Consider the following 22,220-nt stretch of genomic DNA (forward strand, 5'->3'; position numbering starts at 1 on the left):
CGTCAGTTTCTCCTCTTCCTCGTCGTGTTGCCCTGCAGGAGGGAAGATTGAAGGCGTGGTGCTGAGAGGAAGAAAGACGGAGAGACAAAACGTTGTCATTTTTGATAAGTTGGGTGTGAAGTTAGGCTGTGTTGTGGCACTCAAAGCAGTAGAGATGCGTGGAGGGATGTGGAGCACGTGCCCTTGTGTGCATATGAGGAAGCATGTTCTGTTTATAATCTGTTGTCCATTTTTTCTTCCTTTTCCAAGTCTAAAACGGATGCACATACATATAAGTGCTTGAACACATATTTGACATTCACAGTCTGGGGCTTTTATGAAGCTGCTGTCCAGGGTGCTGAAACGACTCCGCAGCACTCTCTGAGGTACCAAGTGCAAATAGCTTCAGCTGCGCGCCCGTGTGTGTGAACACTAACCAGACATTTCCATCAGGGCACAACAGAAGTGAGAAAGTGTGCTACATCCCTGTTAGCAACTCTAACCCTGTTTCTGTCTCAGAAAGGCCAAAGCAAAGTCAAACTTTTTCAGCTCTTCACTTTGGTGCAGTCTGGTTGTTTTCTGCATGAGGCCTTCATGGGGAGCAAGATAATGCCCTCAAAGTAAAAACCCCAGTGTTAAATGAATTCCTACAGAGATAAACATCAGTGTAAAATAAGTGAAAATGAATGTGGCAGTTAATTCAGCGTTAGTGACTTTACACGATGCATTCATAAGGACACGTGACACATCCCTATGTCCTTCATGACGGCTGACCTACACTTGCTCCTAGAGGCATCCTTTGACATCTTGTTCTGATGTTTAGTAGACATAACATTTATGTCAGATAACACTTTATGAGGTGAAATGACTTTCTGTGGCCTTTAGGTAAAGTAAGTTTAATTTTTCCATTTATCAGCATTATGGCACTGTGATATACACTAAGCAGGTCAGTTGTTAGAACATGTTATTTCACCCCAAATAAGTGTCATGACCCAAAATAACATTGCCAGACATGCATGTTACAGTCATATGCAAAAGTTTGGTCACCCCAGTCAAATGACGTGTTGTTGATTTTGAAAATTTAAAATAAGTTAACGTCCTTTAAAAAGAACACACTTCTGCACATTTTAAGACACACTTATTGTTTATTTGCGGAAATTAACATAGGTTAACAAATGTGTAAAAGTTTATATTTTATCTTTTTAAATCTAGGCCCCTGGATTAGAAAGTTTTTGGTAATTTTTTTTCTTCTTGGAATCTCTTTTTTCATCTTTATGCACACTGGAACTCCCAAAATTCGTTAAATAGACTGAGCTAAGGAAACTGAAGACATGGCCAACAGGTGCGGCTGTATGCAAAAATGTGAGTGGTCCTGCTCATTAGGTTTCCTTGGTTTCCTAATAAAAAATGACATCTTTTAAATAACCGAGAATATACATGTGCACATTTTAATGCATAATTAATGTTTATTTGCTAAATTTAACCTTTGTCAATAAAACTATTTTAATCATTTTTATTATTTTCATTTTTAAAAATAAGTTGTGTCTTTTTTAGTCCAGGCCCCTTAATTAGTCCAAAGCCATCACATCTATTGTTTATGTTTTAGACGAAGGTTTGAACACTTGAATCTCTTCTTTCATCATTATGCACACTGGAACCCTCAAAGGATGGAGCTGTTCTTAGGTTATAGAAGTGTGTAATAAAACCTTGGGCCTGCTGACAGGTTAACTGAACTTAACTGGTTTTTGAAGTAAACATAAGAACACACATCTGCACATTTAATGCACAATTACTGTTTTGCTGAATTCAACATATTGGAAAAAAATAAAACACAAAATGTGGCTTGTGCAAAAGCAATGGCACATTTCATATTTTACTTTTCTCCCAATACATTAAGCAAATAAATAGAAATTGTGCTGTAAACTTTGCAGTAAAATGTTTTTTTTAGTGTATTACCTATAAAACAGTGGTCACTAAACCTCCACCTGGTGATCTACTTTCCTGCTGAGATTAGTTCCAACTTAAATCTAACATGCTGCTTCTGCTCTTACTTAACACTAATGCATCTGATCCAGCCAATCAAGACCTTCTGAAGAAGTGAAAATATGTAGAGTGACAGATTGTGGTTGGAATTAATTTTCTGCAGGAAGGAAGATCTCCAAGTTCACAATCCTCACTGAATACTGACCTGCTCTCCAGAACTGTATACTTGGAGATATACCTTTGTGTGTGACCCAGATAAGCATGAGATGCAATATCAGCGAGAGGAGAGAGGATGAGACTTTAGGGCTAAGGATGGAACCTGTTTGCATTGTGATGAATTATGCATACAGGGGCTAGACTAATAATAGCTGTGGAGGAGAAGGGCGTTGGTCCTCCAATGAGCAGGCCAAAGGCACGCTTAAGGCAAGCAGTTTGTGTAAATACGGCCAGCAATGTGTAAACAGCAGCTGCAGCACATACACACACACACACACGCACACACACACCAGGTGATGAGCTCACAAAGACTCCATTAACAGGATGTGATTCAGACTAATGACACTGCAAACACTCATTCCTCTGCTGTTGTCCTATCCCCCTGAAGTAGGAACTCCTGTAAGAGTGATTTGGTTTATATTAGCGCTCCCTCAGCAACACATTAGCGCAAGAGGACATTAATATCATCATGCTATACAAACCTCATTAATATTTTCAACTCTATATGAGAATACAACAAAGCAAAGTCGCCAGTTCTGAATGATTCAAAGCGATTTTTCAGTGAGTTTTATATACAAACGAGCAAACATATTTTGGTATATGATGTGTTCCAGTAAATTATTTTTGATTTTCAAAAGCCTCAAAAGACTTTTTAATAGAGTTTTTCAAGTTAGAACCTCATTCTTAGATAGACAAAAAGTACACTCTTAAAAAAAAGTGGTTTTTTAGTAAAGACAGTGGTTCTATTTAGAGCCATGAATACTCAAAGAACCATTTGCATGTTTAAAGTGTTCTTTGCATGGTGAAATAATACTTCAGAGCGATGGAGGATGTTTTGTAAATGGCTATTTATAGCACCAAAATGGGTTCTGCTATTATTACAATGTCAAGTTTGTAATAGTAGAAAAAAAAACAATTTTGGTGCTGTATAGAACCATTAAAAAAAAGGTTCTATATAGATAGAACCTGCAACCTAGTATAACTGGCCTAGAATAGCTGGCTGCAGCCTTGAGGAACGGTTCCTGGAAACAGTTATGTGAACACCTTTACATCAGTATTTATTGCATGAATATAATTTGCGTTTATTCTAATGCTGGTGTTTTTTTCCTAGCAAAAAAGCTGACAGCTCAATAAATGGCTTTTATAAATATATATATTTTTAAGATTCCTACAAACTTTCGGACAGTACTGTATGTCCATTCATGATGTTTGAGGCAACAACATATTGAAGTGGCCATTCAAGTAATTTTGTATTGTAATTACGTTTTAAGGTTTAATTGTCTTAATGACATTAAGTGACAGAAACAAAAACATTTAGGATTTTTAAAATATTTATGTAGTCGCAACAATTTACGTTAATTATAGTATAATAAGTTAATAATAAGTTTAATATTTGTTTAACTGACCATAAACATTCAAGTTCTACAAACGTCTGATTTTCATTCTATCTTTTCTTACATAGAAAAAATAAAAATATAAAAATATTAAGGAACCCAGAGAGCCAGTGAGTAAGAAAGAATATATAATATATTCATATATACATATATAAAGAAAAGAGCATATACTTTTATACCAACACAGGTATCATTCATGCTGAATTTATAAGGGCTGTTTCTGCCCAGACTGCTTTTTGGATGTGGGTTAATGCAGTTAATCAGAACAGAGCTTGTTTACATGCCTGTTTATTTCTAAGAGATAGAGAAAGTTTGGGAAATGACCAGGTAAAAATAATGATGATGTTTTTGGCACATAAAACTACAAAGTCTGACTTCAGGAAAGAAAATGCAAAACCATATAAGAAAAAAGGATTATGGCCCTTTAAAGATCAGACACGTAATGTAAAGGTTCTGTACCGTTCAAAGATTCTTTTCCCCTCTAAAAGTTTACATCCAAACCAAGAACCATTTAGGAACCTTTATAAGTGTAGCGTTCCAAACCAATATATCCACCAAGCTTGTCTGCTGTAATGACTCTTAGGGGCTGGCTTGATTTGGATGTAGTGAGTGCTGCAGCAGTAGCTTATACCTGTTCCTTTAATCCAGGTGAGTGAGTCGTATGACAGAACGTGCCCTAAAACACAGTTCGATATGTTGTAGTGAAATAAGGAAAGAAGTCGCCCGTGACAGCGATTGCATTCATGTTGCATAGCAAAACAGCCTGGGAGCTGCTCACAAAACAACAACAGCGATAACAACAACAACAACAACAACAATGTGCAAGCAATTGAGGAAAAAAAAAAAAAACACAAGGGCAAAAAGTGCAAGCGATCAAGCCTCGCATACAATCTAATTGAAGCTCAGAGAAACAGCCTTTGGCTGCTTTGCCTCCATCCTCGCTACCTGCCGTAATGCACTGGGCCATTTAAATTAACTCAGGAGTGACTTCTTGTAATCGGACTGCGTTTTTTTTTTTTTTTGGAGGGGGGGGTCTGTGGCCATTCAGATGAGCAATGTATCATTACCCAGAGTTCTGCCCCCCTCCCCTAACTGCAGCACCGCGGGCTATGCAGCCTAGCGTGAGCCTCCATCTACTGAGCCAGGCAATCTGGCCAGCAGACATGCATGTATTCATAATGGCAGCAGCTTCTGATGTCAAAAAGTGTGTGTGTGTGTGTGTGTGTGTGAGAGAGAGAGAGAGAGAGAGAGAGAGAGAGAGAGAGAGAGAGAGAGAGAGAGCTAGAGAGAGAGAGCTAGAGAGAGAGAAAGCTCTGCTGGAGGACACTCAGGCTCATCTTTCCCAAATACTACAGACACAACATCACACCACAGCCACACTGACTGGTAAATATACATGTAATCATTATGGCCCAATTAAAGGTGGATCAGAGAAGAGACTGATCAGTAATTACAGAGGAGAAAATTAAGTAAGCTTCTTGCTTTAGAACTGCATTTTCTATTTGGAGCATATGATCTCTGGACCCTATGCATACCATCAGTTACCGAAAACAGTGATTTTTATTAGTTTCCTTTGTGTTCTGTAACAAAACAGAAAAGTAATTCACTCAAAATACTCTTCCAGATGAATTCAACCCCCTTTACAACCATGTGCAAAAGTTTGAACACTCCTTTTTTGAGCAGCATTAAATGATCACATAATCTCAACAGGGAACAAACTTAAATATGACATTTTCTGCTCATTTTAGTGCACAATATAGCAGATTTATTTGCTGAGTTTGTGCCACATTTCCAATATGTTAAATTCAGCCAATAAACAGTAAATACGCTTGTGTAAGTGCTCAGTAGATGTGTATATATAACAAGTATACTTGTTTTCACTTAGAAAATCAACAACACAATTTGACTACAGTGCCCATACAACTGTAATTCAATAGTTAAGATAAGATAAGAAGCAAACAAAGTCATTTAAATGCCCTATTTATAGAACCTCTTCAATTCTGAAATGTTTCATAGTGGTGGTGATAGGAACCAGACATCTGGAGTGTTTAATTCCATTAAAAGCTACTTTACGGAAAATTATTACATGAAATGGTTCTAAAAGTGCTGCATGGTGCCTGAGACATTATTTTATAATAGATACAAAATGTAAGTAAAAATAGTCTTGAAAATCACTTGCAGTTCACATTTACAACAATTTTACGTATTTATGCTGTTTATGTAGGTTCGTTGGTTGATTCAGTTAATAAATAGACAGTAGATGTCTAGTGGGTTTTCTGTTATTTTCTAAGTACAGAGAAATGTGTCAAAATTGTTGTTTGTGTTCAAAAATATGATACAGATGTGGCAGATTAACATTGAAAAAAGCTGGAGTATTCATTTACATTTACGGCATTTGGTTGACGCTCTTATCCAGAGCGACTTACAATTTGATCATTTTACACAGGAAGGCCAAGGTGGTGTTAGGAGTCTTGCCCAAGGACTCTTATTGGTGTAGTGTAGGGTGGTTACCCAGGTGGGGATTGAACCCCAGTCTACAGCGTAGAAGGCAGAGGTGTTACCCACTACACTATCCCAACCTGAAGTATTCCTCCATAGGACCATCCATTGGTTCTTTATGGAGCTAAAAGTGCTTCGTTCCATAGAACACTTTATTTTTAAGCATATAACTGACCTTCACAACAATACGATTGGTAGTTTTCTTTAAATCATGCATTAAACGTGCAGTAAAAAAATATAAATATTCCTCACTCTTTCTTTCTTTGCTGTTCAACATAGCCACATCTTGTTCTTTCCCTTTCTTTTGCTCACTCTCACTCCCTCTATCTCAGGGCGAGAGAGTACAGACTGATCAGGATTACTGCAGGAAGGTGTTCGGTGGGATTTGGCGGCTTTTCCGTTCTCGGTGGAGCCGAGAGTTTTAATTCAGTCCAGGCCCCTATTAGGGCTTCTGGTCAGCTGAATATAGATGCTGAAATAGGTGTTCTCTAGCCAGGGGGAGAGGAAAGACGTAGAAATGGAGGGGGGAGGTGGGCAGGTGCTGGAGTTTGAGTGATGCCTCTGTCACGTGAGTAATGAAAAGGTTACCAGGTCAAGCCATTACAACTGCAGTCGCTTAATTATTAATTACACACCTCCAGAAGGGAAAGGCAACTTCAGTTGTGGCCGTCTCTGTTACTGCACCTTCCCCCAACCACATGTGCGCGCACCTACACCCAACACAGTGGATTATGAAATAAACTGTGTTGTGCTGTTTTAGGAAAACTATGGGAAAAAAGCATTTTAGGGTTTCAGTAGAAGCGTGTACTCACCACAACATGTATAGCAGATTGAATCAGCAAGGCTTAGTAATTACACGTGGAGACACAGAACCACACTTGGCTCACACACTTACTGACTGTAAGCAATTAAAATATTATTCATTACCTTTTAAATACAACAGTGGCTCTGAAATCCCATTAAATTTGGGATAATTGAGTGTGTTTAATTATCAGCTGTGGCAGGCAGTTAGTTTTGGGAGAAAGTAAGAGCGAGAGAGAGAGAGAGAGAGAGAGAGAGAGAGAGAGTGGTGACCTAGTTAGTGTCAGAAGCGTTGTGTTTTAAAAATGACCTTGCTCTTGAAGCTGGGCTCAGAATAACTCTTCTCTCAGACACCCAGGGCACTTGATAATAATGATCAAATGCCTCCCTCTCCTCATCTTACTGCCTGACTCAAGACACAGGCCTCAAACCACAGAAACAGTACCTTTTATGGTGTAACCATGGGGTAACAGAACTTATACTCCACAGGTTAACCTACCCATACTGCCCACAAATGGGTTTGTGCGAACTGTTGTGAGGTTGGACAAGCACCAAGTCCCCGAATTCAAAGAAAGCATAGTGATTTACACGTCTGTAACTTGTAGTTCACTTTTATTGAACATAATCATCAAGCATGTTGTTTTTAAATTCTGCAAGTATTGTAGTCATGCTCTTACATTTGTTTTGATTGGAAACATCCATCCACCCATCCATTTTCTAAGCCGCTTCTCCGTCAGGGTCGCGGGGTTGATTGGAAACAAAAGGGTTAAAATCCAGAAACATCTAATGGAAAAACTGTCCAATCAGGATTCTTTTCTCTGCAGTATCTATATAGATACAGCCAAGTGAGCTCTCCCATTCAGTAGTCCTTCAGGAACACATCTGAAGGCCTAATGCGTTAGATTAACCACTAACATAATCAGTTAGGAACTGACAGCGAAAACAGCCAATCACAATTTGATTTCCAATGAGTCGAACCAATTTTGTGTGAAAAAATAAATCACTAGATATGTCAATGATTACGAATATAAGCAGTAGCCTGACCAGTGGCTGCTCTTTGCTAGGACTCTTTACTGGAAGAGTAACCAAAGTAAAACATAAGTAAATGTAAACATGTAAAAATGTAAAACATGTAAAAACATGTAAAAAATGTAAAAATAAGTAAACACACTGTGATAGGATAAGACCTTTAGGGTACAGTATGCAGAGCTGCGCCATGCACCCCACCCCCTCTGTCAAAGGGACTGTAAATGTTGCTTTTTTGTTGTTAATGCTGTTTGTGTGTTTATATTGTGCTGGGCAGGAGGTTACTTGGTGGGGGCAGTCGTGGGCTGGAGGTTAGGGAACTGGCCCTGTGACCGGAAGGTTGAGCAGGACACCTAACCCCCAATTGCTCCCTGGGTGCCATGGATAGGGCTGCCCACCGTTCTGGGCAAGTGTGCTCACTGCCCCCTAGTGTGTATATGTGGTGTTTCACTTCACAGATGGGTTAAATGCGGAGGTGGGATTTCCCCAGTTGTGGGATCAAAAAAGTATCTCTTAACTTTTCATTCTAGTGTAGAGTGAAGAGCTATTGCTAGTAGTGTCCTTGCTATGTTATGTGCCTTTTCTGCCGGTGGTAATAAAGAGCACTTATAGCAAAAATCATGGCCTCTTCTGTATCTTCTTCCTCGCCAAGATGCTACACTACTACTAGAATAGTAGAAATTAGAATTAGCACAGAGGGATTTTTTACTCAGTTAGGACCTCTGTGGCCCACATCGAAGGCTTATCCCTAATAGTCATGGTTCACCACAGGAGCTTAGAGTCACTGTATAACGACAGTTTGAAATGCTACACCACTGATGTAGTCAGGTTGGAAACAGTAATGATAATGCCACCATGCTGACATTTGATTCAAGCTATAAACGCAGTCTATACGAACAGAATAGCCGTTCACATAAACAAAATAAGTGACATTTGAAATGAATAACGCACTTAAAATGTCTCGATTTTTATTAAAAAAAAAAAAAAAGTTGTGTTCAATAATAAGAAGCTTGAATGGCATTGCTAGCAGCATTCTCTTAGGCTCGCCCAACCTCTCAGTTGCAATAAAAGAAAGTACTTGTAGGTATAGTACGGATAGGTCAACTGACATCAAGCAAGCCACGTGCCTAAGTCATAGTCTCGTCTTAAGCCGTGTTGAGTTGTTAACCTGGCACAAATGAGATTCTAAAAGCAGCCTATCCAGCACTTACAGTTGCACTGGCAACTCAAATAGACCTTATCTATTTAGGGTTAATGTGTTAATCTGTCTGCCGAATAGGGGCTTGGTATAAGCCTGCGGTGGCACAGTGGACCTAGCCCAGCCGTGGCCATCCATGGCCATCCGTGCTGTCCTGTCTGGCATGTCTGGCCCAGGCTGCGAGCGAGCAAGCTCTATGGCTGGGGGCAGTCTGGTATTACATAGCAAGCTGGAGCGGCAGCAGCCTGCGCCTCCACCGTGCTTCATTAGGAAACAAAATATAAGCTTTCCACTCCATTACCAATGACTTTAGGAGCTACAGCACATAAGACGGCGACTCACCTCATCAACAATGCATTGCAATAACTGCACAGACTTGAACAGGCTACAAGGAGAGTGAGAGAGGTGGAGGGAGAGAGGAGAGGAGGAGAGAAAACAGCATTAGCCTACATACGTCTTTACAGTGGAGTGGTGAAGGGGGGAAAAATCATTAATGCAATAAAATGTGCCCAGATTAATCAAACGCATCAAACTCTTATGAAAATATCACAGGGGTAGAAATGTTCTATTACGTCTAATGGTGTCTAATCTAATACAGGCAGTTAAGGGCTTGGGTATTTCTTCATTGTGAAATGCAATTTGGGAAGTTTAAAGGGAACCGCTGAAGCGTGGGCCTCACACTGCCGTCAGGAACATAGGGAGCAATGATATGTTCTTTTTCTACAAACCCCCCCCCCCTTTTTTTTTTCTACGCCTTCCCTTCCAACTCATAAAAGCTTACCATTAAAGATCCCTGGATGGAGGGAGTTGGAAAAGCAGAATAAAGGGGGAAGAGAGGAGATGCAATATGTAATTAGCATGTCATAATCAAAACGCCTCATTCGGACACATTATGATCACTGGGAGGAAATTACAGCATGGCTGGTGGCAATCTGTGGGCATGTGTTAACACAATTTCCATAATGAAAGTACACAAATGTTAATAGCCCGCGCCTTGATTTGGAAGGGGAATACAGAGGAGGACTGTGCTCTTTCACTAGCACAACTGCAGGGTTGAAGGAGCACGTGTACGCTCAGGCCATTTGCAAATGTTGTTTTTCTGATTTCACACTCAAAACTGTGACTATTTTCTTTTACAGAGGAAATAACTACTTCTCTCACATCACTTCTTCTCCAGAGAGAGACCCCCACCCGCCCCATACACCCCCCCCCCCCCTCCGCTATAATCTCGTTTTCAATTAAAATCCCATCTAATTTCAAAGTTGAGTGTAAAACCATATATAGCAATGAACATATTTGGGTGTCTGCCAAAGTGTAGGTTTTATATTTCGCTTTAAAGAATGATTTAGGCTCATCCATTTACTTCAGAGTGGCAGTGATCGATGGGGGTTCCTCTCATTATCAGCACAATGCGAAATTATAAAGTCCATGACAACAGCACATTTTCCTCCAATTTAAAAGCTCTTCAGAATTCACAAACAAACAATAATTTGCATATTCTGAGATTTTATGGAGCTGCTTGGCAATGGGACACACACACTGAGCACCAAGACGCTTTTTTCCGTTGAGCATAAAAATGTAAAACTGAAAAGTGACAAATAAGTCCGTTTGTTGCACCGTAAGAAATGCCATGTCTGTCATTCTGTAGAAACTAGATATTTTGAACCTCACTGACCGCTAAGTAGCACTAGATATAATCTAAGAACCTTAAACTCTAAAACTTGGACCAGTGGCTGTCACTGTGAGTGGAGTGGAGAATTCCATAGCAATGACAAGTATCTGAGCTCAAGTTCCCCAAACTTTCTTAACTTGAGTGTCCTGTGTTTAGTAGTCTGTTTCTCCCTGCCCAGATTGAGACCTCAGTCACCCTCTCCCTCCCTCCAAACCTTCACTACATTATCTGCTCATTTTGCAAGGCCTTTCTGACAAAGCCACAAAGCAGTTATTGATTTGTCCTCTCAATTAAATAAGGCTTCGCTTTCTCCTCTGTCTGTTAATACCTAGAGACCCCCCACCTGACACAATATCCATTCTGCTGCTAGCAGAATGAATTATCAGTCGACATGGATAATGAATTTATCCTGCATTGCAAAAATAACTATAATTGCCAAACGCACGCAGGAGGAAATTGGAAAATGATATTAATGCGTGTTTGCTAGGTGAATTATCCATTTGTCCCAGTCAATACAAACTGTCATTAAAAGGGGCAATAAAATCCCCCCCACATACGTTGTTCCATACTTATTTATCTCACGGGGAATTCAAACTTACATTTAGCACATTTTCCCAATCTGATTACTTATCACATTACAATACTCTTGGATGTTAAAATTCAAATGGGATGCTTCCCAATGGGTTTTAATTTGCATATTTATCATCTAAGGTTTCTCAATAGGTTTGTGAAGTAATCAGAAGAGTGTGTTTTCCTCCAATCGCAGCATTTCCGCATCAGTCGTAGCCTATCCGTCGAACTCAACAAAGTCTGCAGCATGTAAAAAGAGTTATGAATATGCATAAAAACACATATATAAAAGATGCAGTGATTATGTAAATGGGGTGAGAAATGGGAAATAAATGCTTATGTTAGATTGAATCTTGATCTGCACATTAACCTGCTGATGGAACTCAACAGTGTTTTGGAAATTTGTCAACTTTTTGTCAAAAATAACAGACTGTGGCACTTCAGAAATAGAAGCCGGTGGGTCAGCATGTGAGCGGCGACTGCAGGGAGAGCGGACTTTAGTGGCAGAGCCCTGGGTGCTGTGTGAGGCTTCTAGCACTGGTCTCCATGGAGATAAGGCTGGAAAGAGGGGAGGCCTCTCTCTCTTTCTCTCTTTCTCTCTGCACTCCTCCTCATTGTTATCAAAATGACAATCCTGTGGGTGAAATGAAATCCGGGCAATACAGGCTCCGCCGGCACAGAGGTTAGCGCTCCTCTCGTCTGCACGGGAATTATGGGCCGGCCAGCTGCCCGCGGCATCCAGCTTTAGAGTGACCCCGCACACGGCCTCTCCCAGCGGCAGACAAATTTTTAGTTCGGCCACTTTCCAAGGCCCCTTTCAGAAAAACCCCAGCCTCTGGCAATCACACACACACACACACACACACACACACACACACACACACACACACACACACACACATACATGCATAGCAGAATCCAGGCAGTGCTCACTATGCCCTCATGGATATTCCTTAAATGGGCAGATAACCAGATAACCTGACCATTTAGTCTTTCTGAGCTGCTAAAATAGAGACTCTGGAATGGGTTTCTCAGTTGTGTAAAACATTCAGATTCTCAGTGTTCACTGTGATGTTAAGTGGCTTTACACTGTGTGCACAATTATTAGGCAAGTCTTATTTTTATTAATGACCAACTGCAGCGCTCTCGGTTAATCCAAAATGTTAATAAACCTCAAACATGAATGTTTAAGAAAAATAAAGTGAGGTTTTGTTTTTCTTAGGAGAATCTATATCTATATGTGCACGTTTATTGGGAAACTATAATGGTGCAGAATTATTACGCAGCTAAATGAAAAACATTTTCCCATCTCACTTTATTTTCATCTGTTCGAGTGAGAATTATAAACAAACAACTCAAAGCTTAGTGACCAGTATAGCCACCCTTCTTTTCAATAACAGTGATCAGCCGTCCATTCATGGAGTCGGTCAGTTTCTTGATCTGTTGACGATCAACTTTTTGTGCAGCAGCAGCCGCAGCCTCCCAGACTCTGTTCAGAGAGGGGTCCTGTTTTCCTTCACTGTAAATCTCCCGTTTAAGAACTGCCCACAGGTTCTCAGTTGGGTTCAGGTCAGGTGAGGAAGGGGGCCACGTCATAAGTTCTTCATCTTTAATGCCTTTACTGGTGAGCCATGCAGAGGAGTCCTTGGATGCATGTGATGGAGCATCGTCCTGCATGAAAATCATCGTCTTTTTGAAAGATGCAGATTCTTCCTGGACCACTGCTTAAAGAAAGTGTCTTCTAAAAACTAGCAGCAGGCTTGGGAGTTGATTTTGAGCCCATCTTCAACCCGAAAAGGTCCAACCAGCTCATCTTTAATAATACCAGCCCATACCAGTACCCCACCTTGCTGGCGTCTGACTCGAAGTGGAGCTCTGTTACTGATCCAGCCACGGGCCCGTCCATCTGGTCCATCGAGTCACTCTCATTTAATCAGTCCATTAAACCTTTAAAAAATCTGTCTTCAGATTCTTCTTGGACCAGTCTAGACACTTCAGCTCATGTGTCTTGTTCAGTGGTGGTCGGGTTTCAGACTTCCTTACCTTGGCCACGTCTCTGAGCGCTGAACATCTTGTACTTCTTGATACTCCAGCTAGGCTGCAGTTCTGGAATATGACAGAACTGGAAGATAACGGGTTCCTGGTAGCTTCACGCTTGATTCTTCTCAAATCCTTGGCAGTTAATTTACGTCTTTTTCTCTCAGCACGTTTCTTGCGACCCTGTTGACTATTTGCAACAAAACGTTTGATGGTTCTGTGACCACGCCCCAATATCTTAGCAGTTTCAAGAGTTCTGCATCCCTCTGAGAGACTTTTGGTCATTTTTAACTTTTAAGAGTAGGTTCAATCTCTTTTTTGGCCCATTTTGCCTAAAGAAAAAAAGCTGCCTAATAATTATGCACACCTTGATATCGGGTGTTGACCTCCTTAGGCCACACCCTCCCTCATTACACAGATACACATCACCTGCTATGCCTAAATCCATTAAGCATTCAAGTTTATCCAGCTTGGAGTTAGAAAATATGCCTAAGAATGATAATATGGTCAAAATACTCACTTGCCTAATAATTGTGCACACAGTGTACTATCACAGTAATCCTGAACAATCTGCACAATTTTGCATATGTACACAGTAACAGTAGAGTTATATAAAAATAGAAAAAATAAATATTGTTTTTATGTCAAAATGCATTGCAGCTGTATTGTAACTTATCAAAACAACTTTGAGTCCTACTAAACAATGGCCAGTAGTACACTAGAAAACTTTCACCAAACCTTTTATTTCACTTAAAAAAGTTAGTACACTAACACAAATACACACATGCACAGGTCATGTTCAAAACAAAATATCATGAACATTCTGAAAGACGCTGCTGTAGAAAACTCGAACTGAATTAAACTGTCATAAATGTCTGTGTGACTGCAGATACAATCAAATGTGAAAAAAAATCCATTAAGCCTCGTTAAACATCAGCTGAGCAAATTTATGCACCTCAAGCTTGAAAGACTTTAAACTATCATCCAAAAGACGGGATATGAAATAACATACAAACCTAAATAAAATACTAAATAAAAATCCACGCAAAGGAAAGAGACACTAATGTTCGTCACACTCATTTTTTACTTGCCTTACTTAAGTTTTCAAGTAATTACTGGGATCATTTTAATGTTTCAGTCTCTAAAGCTGGTCATTATTTCCGGTTGTTATAACTTTTCTGATGGACACGAAAACATGATAACTTTAGTTTGGGAAGAAATAATAAATTGTCTTTACATTGTCTCAAGACTACTTTTCAGCACTATAACACACACATACACACACATATGCACAGTACTATGCAAAAGTATTTAATATTACTATCAGCATTTCAAAGAAATCTAAGAAGTCTTAGAAGTTGGTTGTATTTTCTGAGTATCATGATCCAAGTAATCTCAAACATATTCAGTGATGTTAAGGTCAGTCCATTGCTTCAGAATACCAGCAGCTTCTTTGTTTTATTTATTTATTTATTTATTTTTAAAACACATCCTTCAGATTCGTAGTGTTGTCTTCTCACAGTGGAAGGACGGACAGAAACACCTGTGGATTTGATTCTATATGAAAGAAGAGTTTATCTTGATTTTTCTCCTCTCTCTCAAAGCTGAAGTACTTTAAGTACTACTTATCTGATGATGACAGGTTGCATGGTTGCTAGGAGACCAATTTTCTTCATATATTTTAATACTTTTTTTTTACTCTATCTTGGAAACTCCTGTTTTTTCACGTATTTTCCCTTGACTTTTTCTCCTTATGTAAGCGGAATGTCTTATATCTGATCCTCCCTTGAAATAGCTCCTGAAAAAAATAAGAATTTGTTCTTAATGGCTATTTTGACTGGAAAATAATTAAATGAATGGACTCTAGTGCTCAGTTTGTCCTCATGGACACTCATTAACTGGGCAGTTAAGCTGCTAACCCAAGCAATTGAAATAAAAGTTTCTCAGTTGTGTAAAATAGCCATTCTGATTCTCAGTGTTTACTGCTGTGGTGCCACAATGATACTCAACACTTTGCATAGACCATTGTGCATATATACACAGTAATAGAGTTATACACTTTAAACTCAAAAGAGAAGAAAGGATTTAAAGCCTCAGAAGGAACGTTTTGTAACCCATGACAGCACAGTTCATCCATATGGATAACACTTTAAAAAGTCTCACTTTTATCAAGCCTCATGACTGCTCCTCCCACACACACAGTCCATAAGCTTTGCAGTGTATTGCTGTGGCTTGAGACAAGGCATTAGTGACTGAAAGCTAATAATACAAAGTTTGGGGAATATAAAAGCAGACAGCAAAATAAAACATATCTCGGCTTCAACAGCCAGACTAGCTTCTCCTCAGCTTTTCTTCTCTCAAAGATTTACATACAGTTTATGCAAAAGGTATCTTTGTCTTTCTAAACAGATCTTCATATTTGTGCATGGCATACACCATCAAAACAATATTGGTATATGCATACAGCAAAAGCATGACGGATAACTCGTCTCATATATATTCATAAAGTCATATCACACCACGTCGAACACTTAAAAAAAAAATACAGTGGCAAAGAAAGAAAGAAAAGAAGAAAAAGGCGACGAGTGAGAGGGGGAACAATCAATCAGAAGGCAATTCGCTGGCGGCTGCATATGCATCAGATCATGTCTTATGTCTTCAAGGATTTTCAGAGCGAATCGTAAAACAAAACTCCATTACCTCCTGCCAGAACATGCAAATGAATCCCACCATGGGGTGAGAGGGAATTAAAGAGCCTTCTCTAATCAATGACAAGCCAGGATGAAACCCTCCCATCCATTCCCTCCTCTCCAGCAACAAAGGAATACTACCCACCTCTTCCTTATGTAGCCACCGTTCTGCCACAGGGCAATGCATACACACATATAAGCACACGCACTGCTTCTGAGCATGCTGTGGTTACACTAGCCTGACCTGCCAGGATGGAGAAGATGGGCAGCCGAGGCCCCTGACTGTGACAACATGCCTCTCATTGCCCTCCCTACCTCCTCTCTCTCTCTCTCTCTCTCTCTCTCTCTCTTCTTCTCTCACTCCCTCTCTCATTAAAAGCCATGTTGCTGAATTGCAGGTCTCAGGTGGGTGTTTATGAATTAGTGTCGTTTGTGTGTTCGGATTCGATTGCAGGAAAGGTAGGGTGCCACACATGCACACGCACACAGATGCACAGGGCTGTGTAAATGACAGCCTGGGCCTGAGGATGTGTGCTGGCTGCCTGCTCGAGCTCCAGCCTCTCTCTTCTCTGCTCCTCTCCTCCGCTCCTCGCTCCACCCGCCTCCCACCGCCAGCCTGCTACAGCCCGCAGGTAAGGAGTCTGCGGCGCCATATGGAGCGGGGAAAATTAACAACGAGGAGAAAATCTCCACAGCAGCAGGAGGCCTCTCTACCCTCTCTTTCTCGCGCGCTTTCTCTCTCTACATCTTTGAATTTTGTTTGGGGGAGAGAAAGAGGGGGAGAATGGGGGGAGGGGGTGATAAAATTAATGGGGTTCAACACTTTAACACAACACCGCCGGCAATATTTGCACAGAATGGCAAAAAAAGGGAAAAAAAGGAGGAGATTTCCCCTTACTGTTCGGTCAGATTGTGGTATTATAAATCAGACCCTGGCTTAAGTATTTTATGCCCCTGTTTTATAAATGTACATTAACCCCATTTGCCTCTCCCTCCCTCTGGAAGCTAGTCCTGCACGAGGCTGGATCATGCTGAGGGAGATTCCATTGTCCCCGGTGTGTCCTCACGTTTGATGGCATCATGGAGCAGGGGTCCCCCACGGAGCCTCTCCCGGCCTGGGTCATTGATTACAAAGAGCCTCCTGGTTTTTGTCTGACAGATGTGAATCTGTGCTATTTAATTTGGAGCGTTCCCCTCAAAGGGATACCATTAGCCCCACCAATAGAAGCGCAAATAGGATTCCATTAACAACTAGTGTTTCACAGTGGAGCTGGGAAATGTACCGGAGAACGTCATGCCACGTTTCCGGGGATAGAGACAGAGAAAGACCTTTCGCATAGGAAATGCATCAAGTGTGATCGTGCAATAGAAACACGTCCCCCTGACTGACCACTGACGGTGTCGCTCTCTGACACTTGCCCTCAGCCAGTGGCTTGGCAGTATGTAGCTGCGAGCATGCCCGTGTCAAGCGTGTCCTTGTTTGGCATCCTAGGAGGGTGGGGTTAGTAGTTAAAATGTTAATAAGTGCAATACAGTTTTAATTTAACAGCCCTCTGCATTTCTAATCAGACCAGTGGCTGTGACTAAATGAGAAAAAGAGAATTCAATGCCTGGGCCTCCTCCTCCTTTCTCTCTTTCTAACTTAAACGGCAATATACACATCTGCCTTTTTGTATCTGCCTTCCTTCAGTATGGTGTCATGTTTAACCTCTTTAAATCACAGGTTTATTGCATATTAAGGTTTATTATTCAGTAACTACATGGACTACAATGCAAATTAGCTGAGATATTCTTGGGTTATACTGTAGAAGTGTGTAGTAAGTTTGGACCTGCTGGTGGGTCCTGGCCATTTAAGGGGTTAATAATCCCACTATGGTGTATTCAACACTTATTTGTCTTTGCTTTTTTCCCTAAAGACATCTGTGCATCGGCTTTTGTCATTGACCTTCAATGGAGTGGAATCTATACAATGAGGTGCATTTACACAGTTTGCAGCAAAAAACTGTGGTCACCTGAGGTGGCTGATGAAGAGATGTAAAGGGCTCGGTACAGGAGAAGAGTGATAGGCTAAAGAGACCTGGACACAGAGAGTCTCTTCAGTACATGCTTATCTCTGGCAAAGCTCATCGCTGTGCAGTCACGCAATAAAACTGTGCATAAATTACTTTATGTAATCATACAATGTAGATTAGCATGATAATGGCGGTGTTAATAGATGCCGGGAAGCAGGGAGTGACAGCATTCTGAAACGAGACATGCCAGGGGCAGTGGGCTCACACACACACACACACACACACACACACACACACACACACACACTTCAACTGGGAATAGTCAGCCACATAGGCCTCAGCTCCATCACCACAACGATGAGTGACAGGACAGGGAGCAACTGCTCCTCATTTGCCTTCCAGCTACAACAGTACTTTACCACATCCAGAAGACATAGGCCTCAGGAGAGGAGGTGATGATGTGAGCTAGTGTGCAAGCATTGTTTATGCATTCAGACAAGTGAGGAGGTGTGTTTCACATTCATTCAATCATTTTATTGCAGTTAAATAATACTTTTAATACTTTCACATTTTTACCTTTTTCTGGTTTTATTCTGAATGTTCTGAAGTCCTCTTAGAAGTCCTGAAACGCTGAAGTGGTAACATAACATACTAATATCATTCCTAATACATGACATGTCAAGCATGAAGACTATGCTATTTACTCCGAAGCCAGGGCTGCGATTCAAGAATGTTCAAGGCCAATTGACTGAGATACCAGTAGGATTGCTATAGAAGAGGTATGAGACAGATTTGTTCATTTCAGGGTATATGATAAATGTATATGCATATATTCAACACATTATTTCAATGACAAAGGTCACTCTAACCATCAAAAGCAGCGGTAAGCTAGCTAATGCATGGAATGCTAATTATGTGCAATGCAAGTTAGCTACCACTCATGGGAGTGAAGCATTTCGATGTGTGGTCACACTACCTTGCCCAACTTGATTCCAATAGATAAAACAAGTTCTCATTTACACTTTTCTCTGAAAATTAACTGAGACCTGAGACTTTCAGACGGTTCTTGGTCACAGATTTTGGCGAACATTCCAGTTCAAATGTCTTTCACACCTGTCGAAAGGAATCAACAGACCACAAATGCATCCAGTCACGTCTAAAAAAATAAACTTTAGGCTGAAAGTCTGAAAGACTCTCTTGATAAAGTTGAAAATGTCTTCAATTATCACACACTACACTGTGGAGGAACATAGTGTTGAGGTTTGAAGGAGGTGTTGGAGTTTAGAGGATGTAGAGGAGGAAAGTGTGGAGGAACAGAATATTAGGGAGTGGACCCACAAAATATCAAGATGGAGAGGTGGATGGTGTTGAGGTGTACAGGAGCAGAGTGCTTGGGTATGGAGAAACACAGCGTTGTGGTTTATAGGAGCAATGTCCAGGAACAGCCCAGCTGGGTGCCAGGCTGCCTGCTGCTGGACAGACAGGAGCTGAGCGTGCTGACAGCAGCCAGTTTAATCTCCTAATGGGGTCCAGCAGAGGAGCGGCTGAGCTAAGCGCAGGCTTTGAAGGGGTTTCAGTGCTCTCCACGTAACTGCACATCTAACAGTGCCACCACCATTAGTTAATCACTCTTGCAGTGAGCCTTAGTGAGGCCTCTGCACAAGGACTATGAGCTTCATTCAAGCACAAGATATATCAAAGTTATCATAAGCATAGAACACTTCATAGACAGCATGTATGTCCCACTTAATTCCACAAAGGCCCAGCAAGCGTGCAGCAGCATGAAACAACATAAGAGGGCAGGAGGACATCAGACTTACACACCAAGGGGATCCTCTGCATCCTGGGGCTTAATCTGAATCAAGTGGAGTTTAAGACGACACCAATTTTATTAACCCCTGATCAGGCTTATCTGCAGCCACATGCTTCAAAGCGGATATGGGATAGGTCTGGGAATGGCACGGTTTAATCAGTAGAGTGTGGGGCCATACAATCAGGTCTCATAATGCTCTGTTGGAATTTTTTTCCAATGTCTCCGTTGATTACCAGTGCAATGGAGATTATTTCCCAGACCATCAATAAATGGCAGGAAGAGAGATGCAGGGCTGTTTGTCGTGGCTCCAGGAAGTCCTTACCTTAACTGATGGAGAATCAATAGTCTTAATCAGGGGAACATGGCTGCCATATTGAAGTCTGAAATTAAAGCGTTATTTCAAAATGTAGCCTGTCACGAACCCTTTGTCTGAAGTGCTTATCATGTACCTGTGTGTCAGAGCGCACACATGTATGCACAGTGAACATTTACACACACACACACACACACACACATGCTATGAAAGGACAATAAGCATAGTCTCCGAAGCCCACCCTGTTGAAACGTTGGGTCCCCAGCAGGGAGATGCAGCTCTGCTGACCTTCTGACAGCCAGAGATGAGGAGATGGCTCCATTCAAAACTAGGAGGCGGGGGGTCAGCGCCATTAGAGTGCTCCGAGGAGGGAGCGATGAAAATTAATTAAAGTTGGTGCGTGTGGTGAATGACGGGCGGCTCCAGTGCCCCCTCCACATTCAGCAAAGAGGCTGTGTTGGCCTGTGGCCCCCTGTGCAAACAGCCCCCTTGGACGCCCAGGCTATTGTGCGCCCGCCCCGCGCCCGCCCAACCACCAATAGCATAGCAATGAGGCCGCTCTCCTGTTTGTGCGAATGGTAATTACAACATGGGCAGTTTTGTGCTGGGAAACAATAGGTGGGTGGCCGTGGGGGACGGTGAGTGTGATGGCGATGTGGAAGCCTTAATAACTGCAGGACTGATGGGACCGGCAGAGCTGGAGATATGAATAGAGAGGTAAATCTCAGCGGGTGCAAGAATGAGCAGCTACTCATTCTACAGGAGCTGCTTAGATACATGCCTCTGCATATTATAAACCGGGGGTGTAACAATACGCCATAACACAATTTACTGCCATGCAAACGTGACCACTTGCATCAAGGAGATATCAGCCCCATTCTATCGATTATGGCATCAAATGCAGTTAAACTGTCTGACCATCAAAGGTTGCAAACAGATTAACTCAAGCAGCACATTCAGTCTCAGTAGTAGGTCAAGTAATGACATGGATACAGTCATTATTTTTCTTTATTCAGATTTTGTTTAGAAATATCATGAGAATATTGACTTGCAAACCCAATATCCTTACTTGACTCGTGAGCTGAGTGTATCATTACACCCCTATCATTTAGCCAAAATTTTGAATTCATGTTCAGTACGCATGATTTGTGAAAGGCCAATGAGTTTCACTGGTCTCAGACAAGTATGTAACAGCAAATGCCCACAAGCTAACCATATGATTCATCTGGATTATCATGAGCATTAACCGACAATGATGGCTAATGACAACATGTAACAAAAAGAATGACGCTACACCACAGCAGCATTCTTAGCCTGACACAGTCTAGAAAAGGCTCTGCAGAGGCACTTTAGATGCACTCTGAAAATGGGCAACTATTAAGTCAGTGTCAGGAGCCACGGGGGACTAAATGATCTCAGCATCTCTCAGTGTTAACTACTCACGTTCCCCTCGGTCCCCCTCTCATTAAAAGCAGACGCCATCCGCCCATGGAGCTTTTTACAAACACTAACTGACCAACAGAACATCTAATAGCTCTATACAGACACACGCTCCAGCCCAGGGGTGTGAATGGATGGATGTTGGTGGATTTATGGAGCACTTGCAGAGAGCCAGAGCTCAGCTGACCTTGGCTTTGTCCCACATCCCGCAGCACTGGCAAACACAACTTATCAAAGAAAAAGAGATTTACAAACACTACACAAAATTAGCAGCCATAATGAAACGGTACTTGTATTCTTTTGATCTTTAAACGCCGTTGGAGAAGTTGAGACACTTTGTAAAACAAAAGCAAGATCTGTGATTTGTGATTTTTTAACCTTTATTTAACTGAGAAAAGAAAAGATGTCCAATGTTTTCACCGATGACCTTATTTATATTTTGTAAATCTGAACAAGTTTAGAACTTGATTTCTGCAACACACCCAAAAAACTTGTGACAGAGGCATGTTCACCACTGTGTTACATCACCTGTCGTTTTAATTACTTTTGACTTTTTGATCATTAGGGAACTGAGCAT

General features: G+C 41.2%; 1 protein-coding gene across 2 annotated transcripts in view; it reads right to left on the minus strand.

The window, feature by feature from the left end:
• Positions 1-22,220, minus strand: part of iqch (IQ motif containing H) — an 81,722-nt gene continuing 59,502 nt past the window's right edge. For both annotated transcript variants that reach the window (XM_017691764.2, XM_017691756.2), the window contains exons 22-23: positions 9,439-9,481; positions 1-61 (exon numbers count right to left, since the gene is read on the minus strand). In XM_017691764.2, coding sequence (XP_017547253.2) covers positions 9,443-9,481 — 39 coding nt within the window. In that variant the 3' untranslated portion in view covers positions 1-61; positions 9,439-9,442. The remainder of the gene's footprint in view (positions 62-9,438; positions 9,482-22,220) is intronic.

This window comes from Pygocentrus nattereri, chromosome 7 (genome assembly GCF_015220715.1).
Source record: "Pygocentrus nattereri isolate fPygNat1 chromosome 7, fPygNat1.pri, whole genome shotgun sequence".
NCBI classification, from domain to species: domain Eukaryota; kingdom Metazoa; phylum Chordata; class Actinopteri; order Characiformes; family Serrasalmidae; genus Pygocentrus; species Pygocentrus nattereri.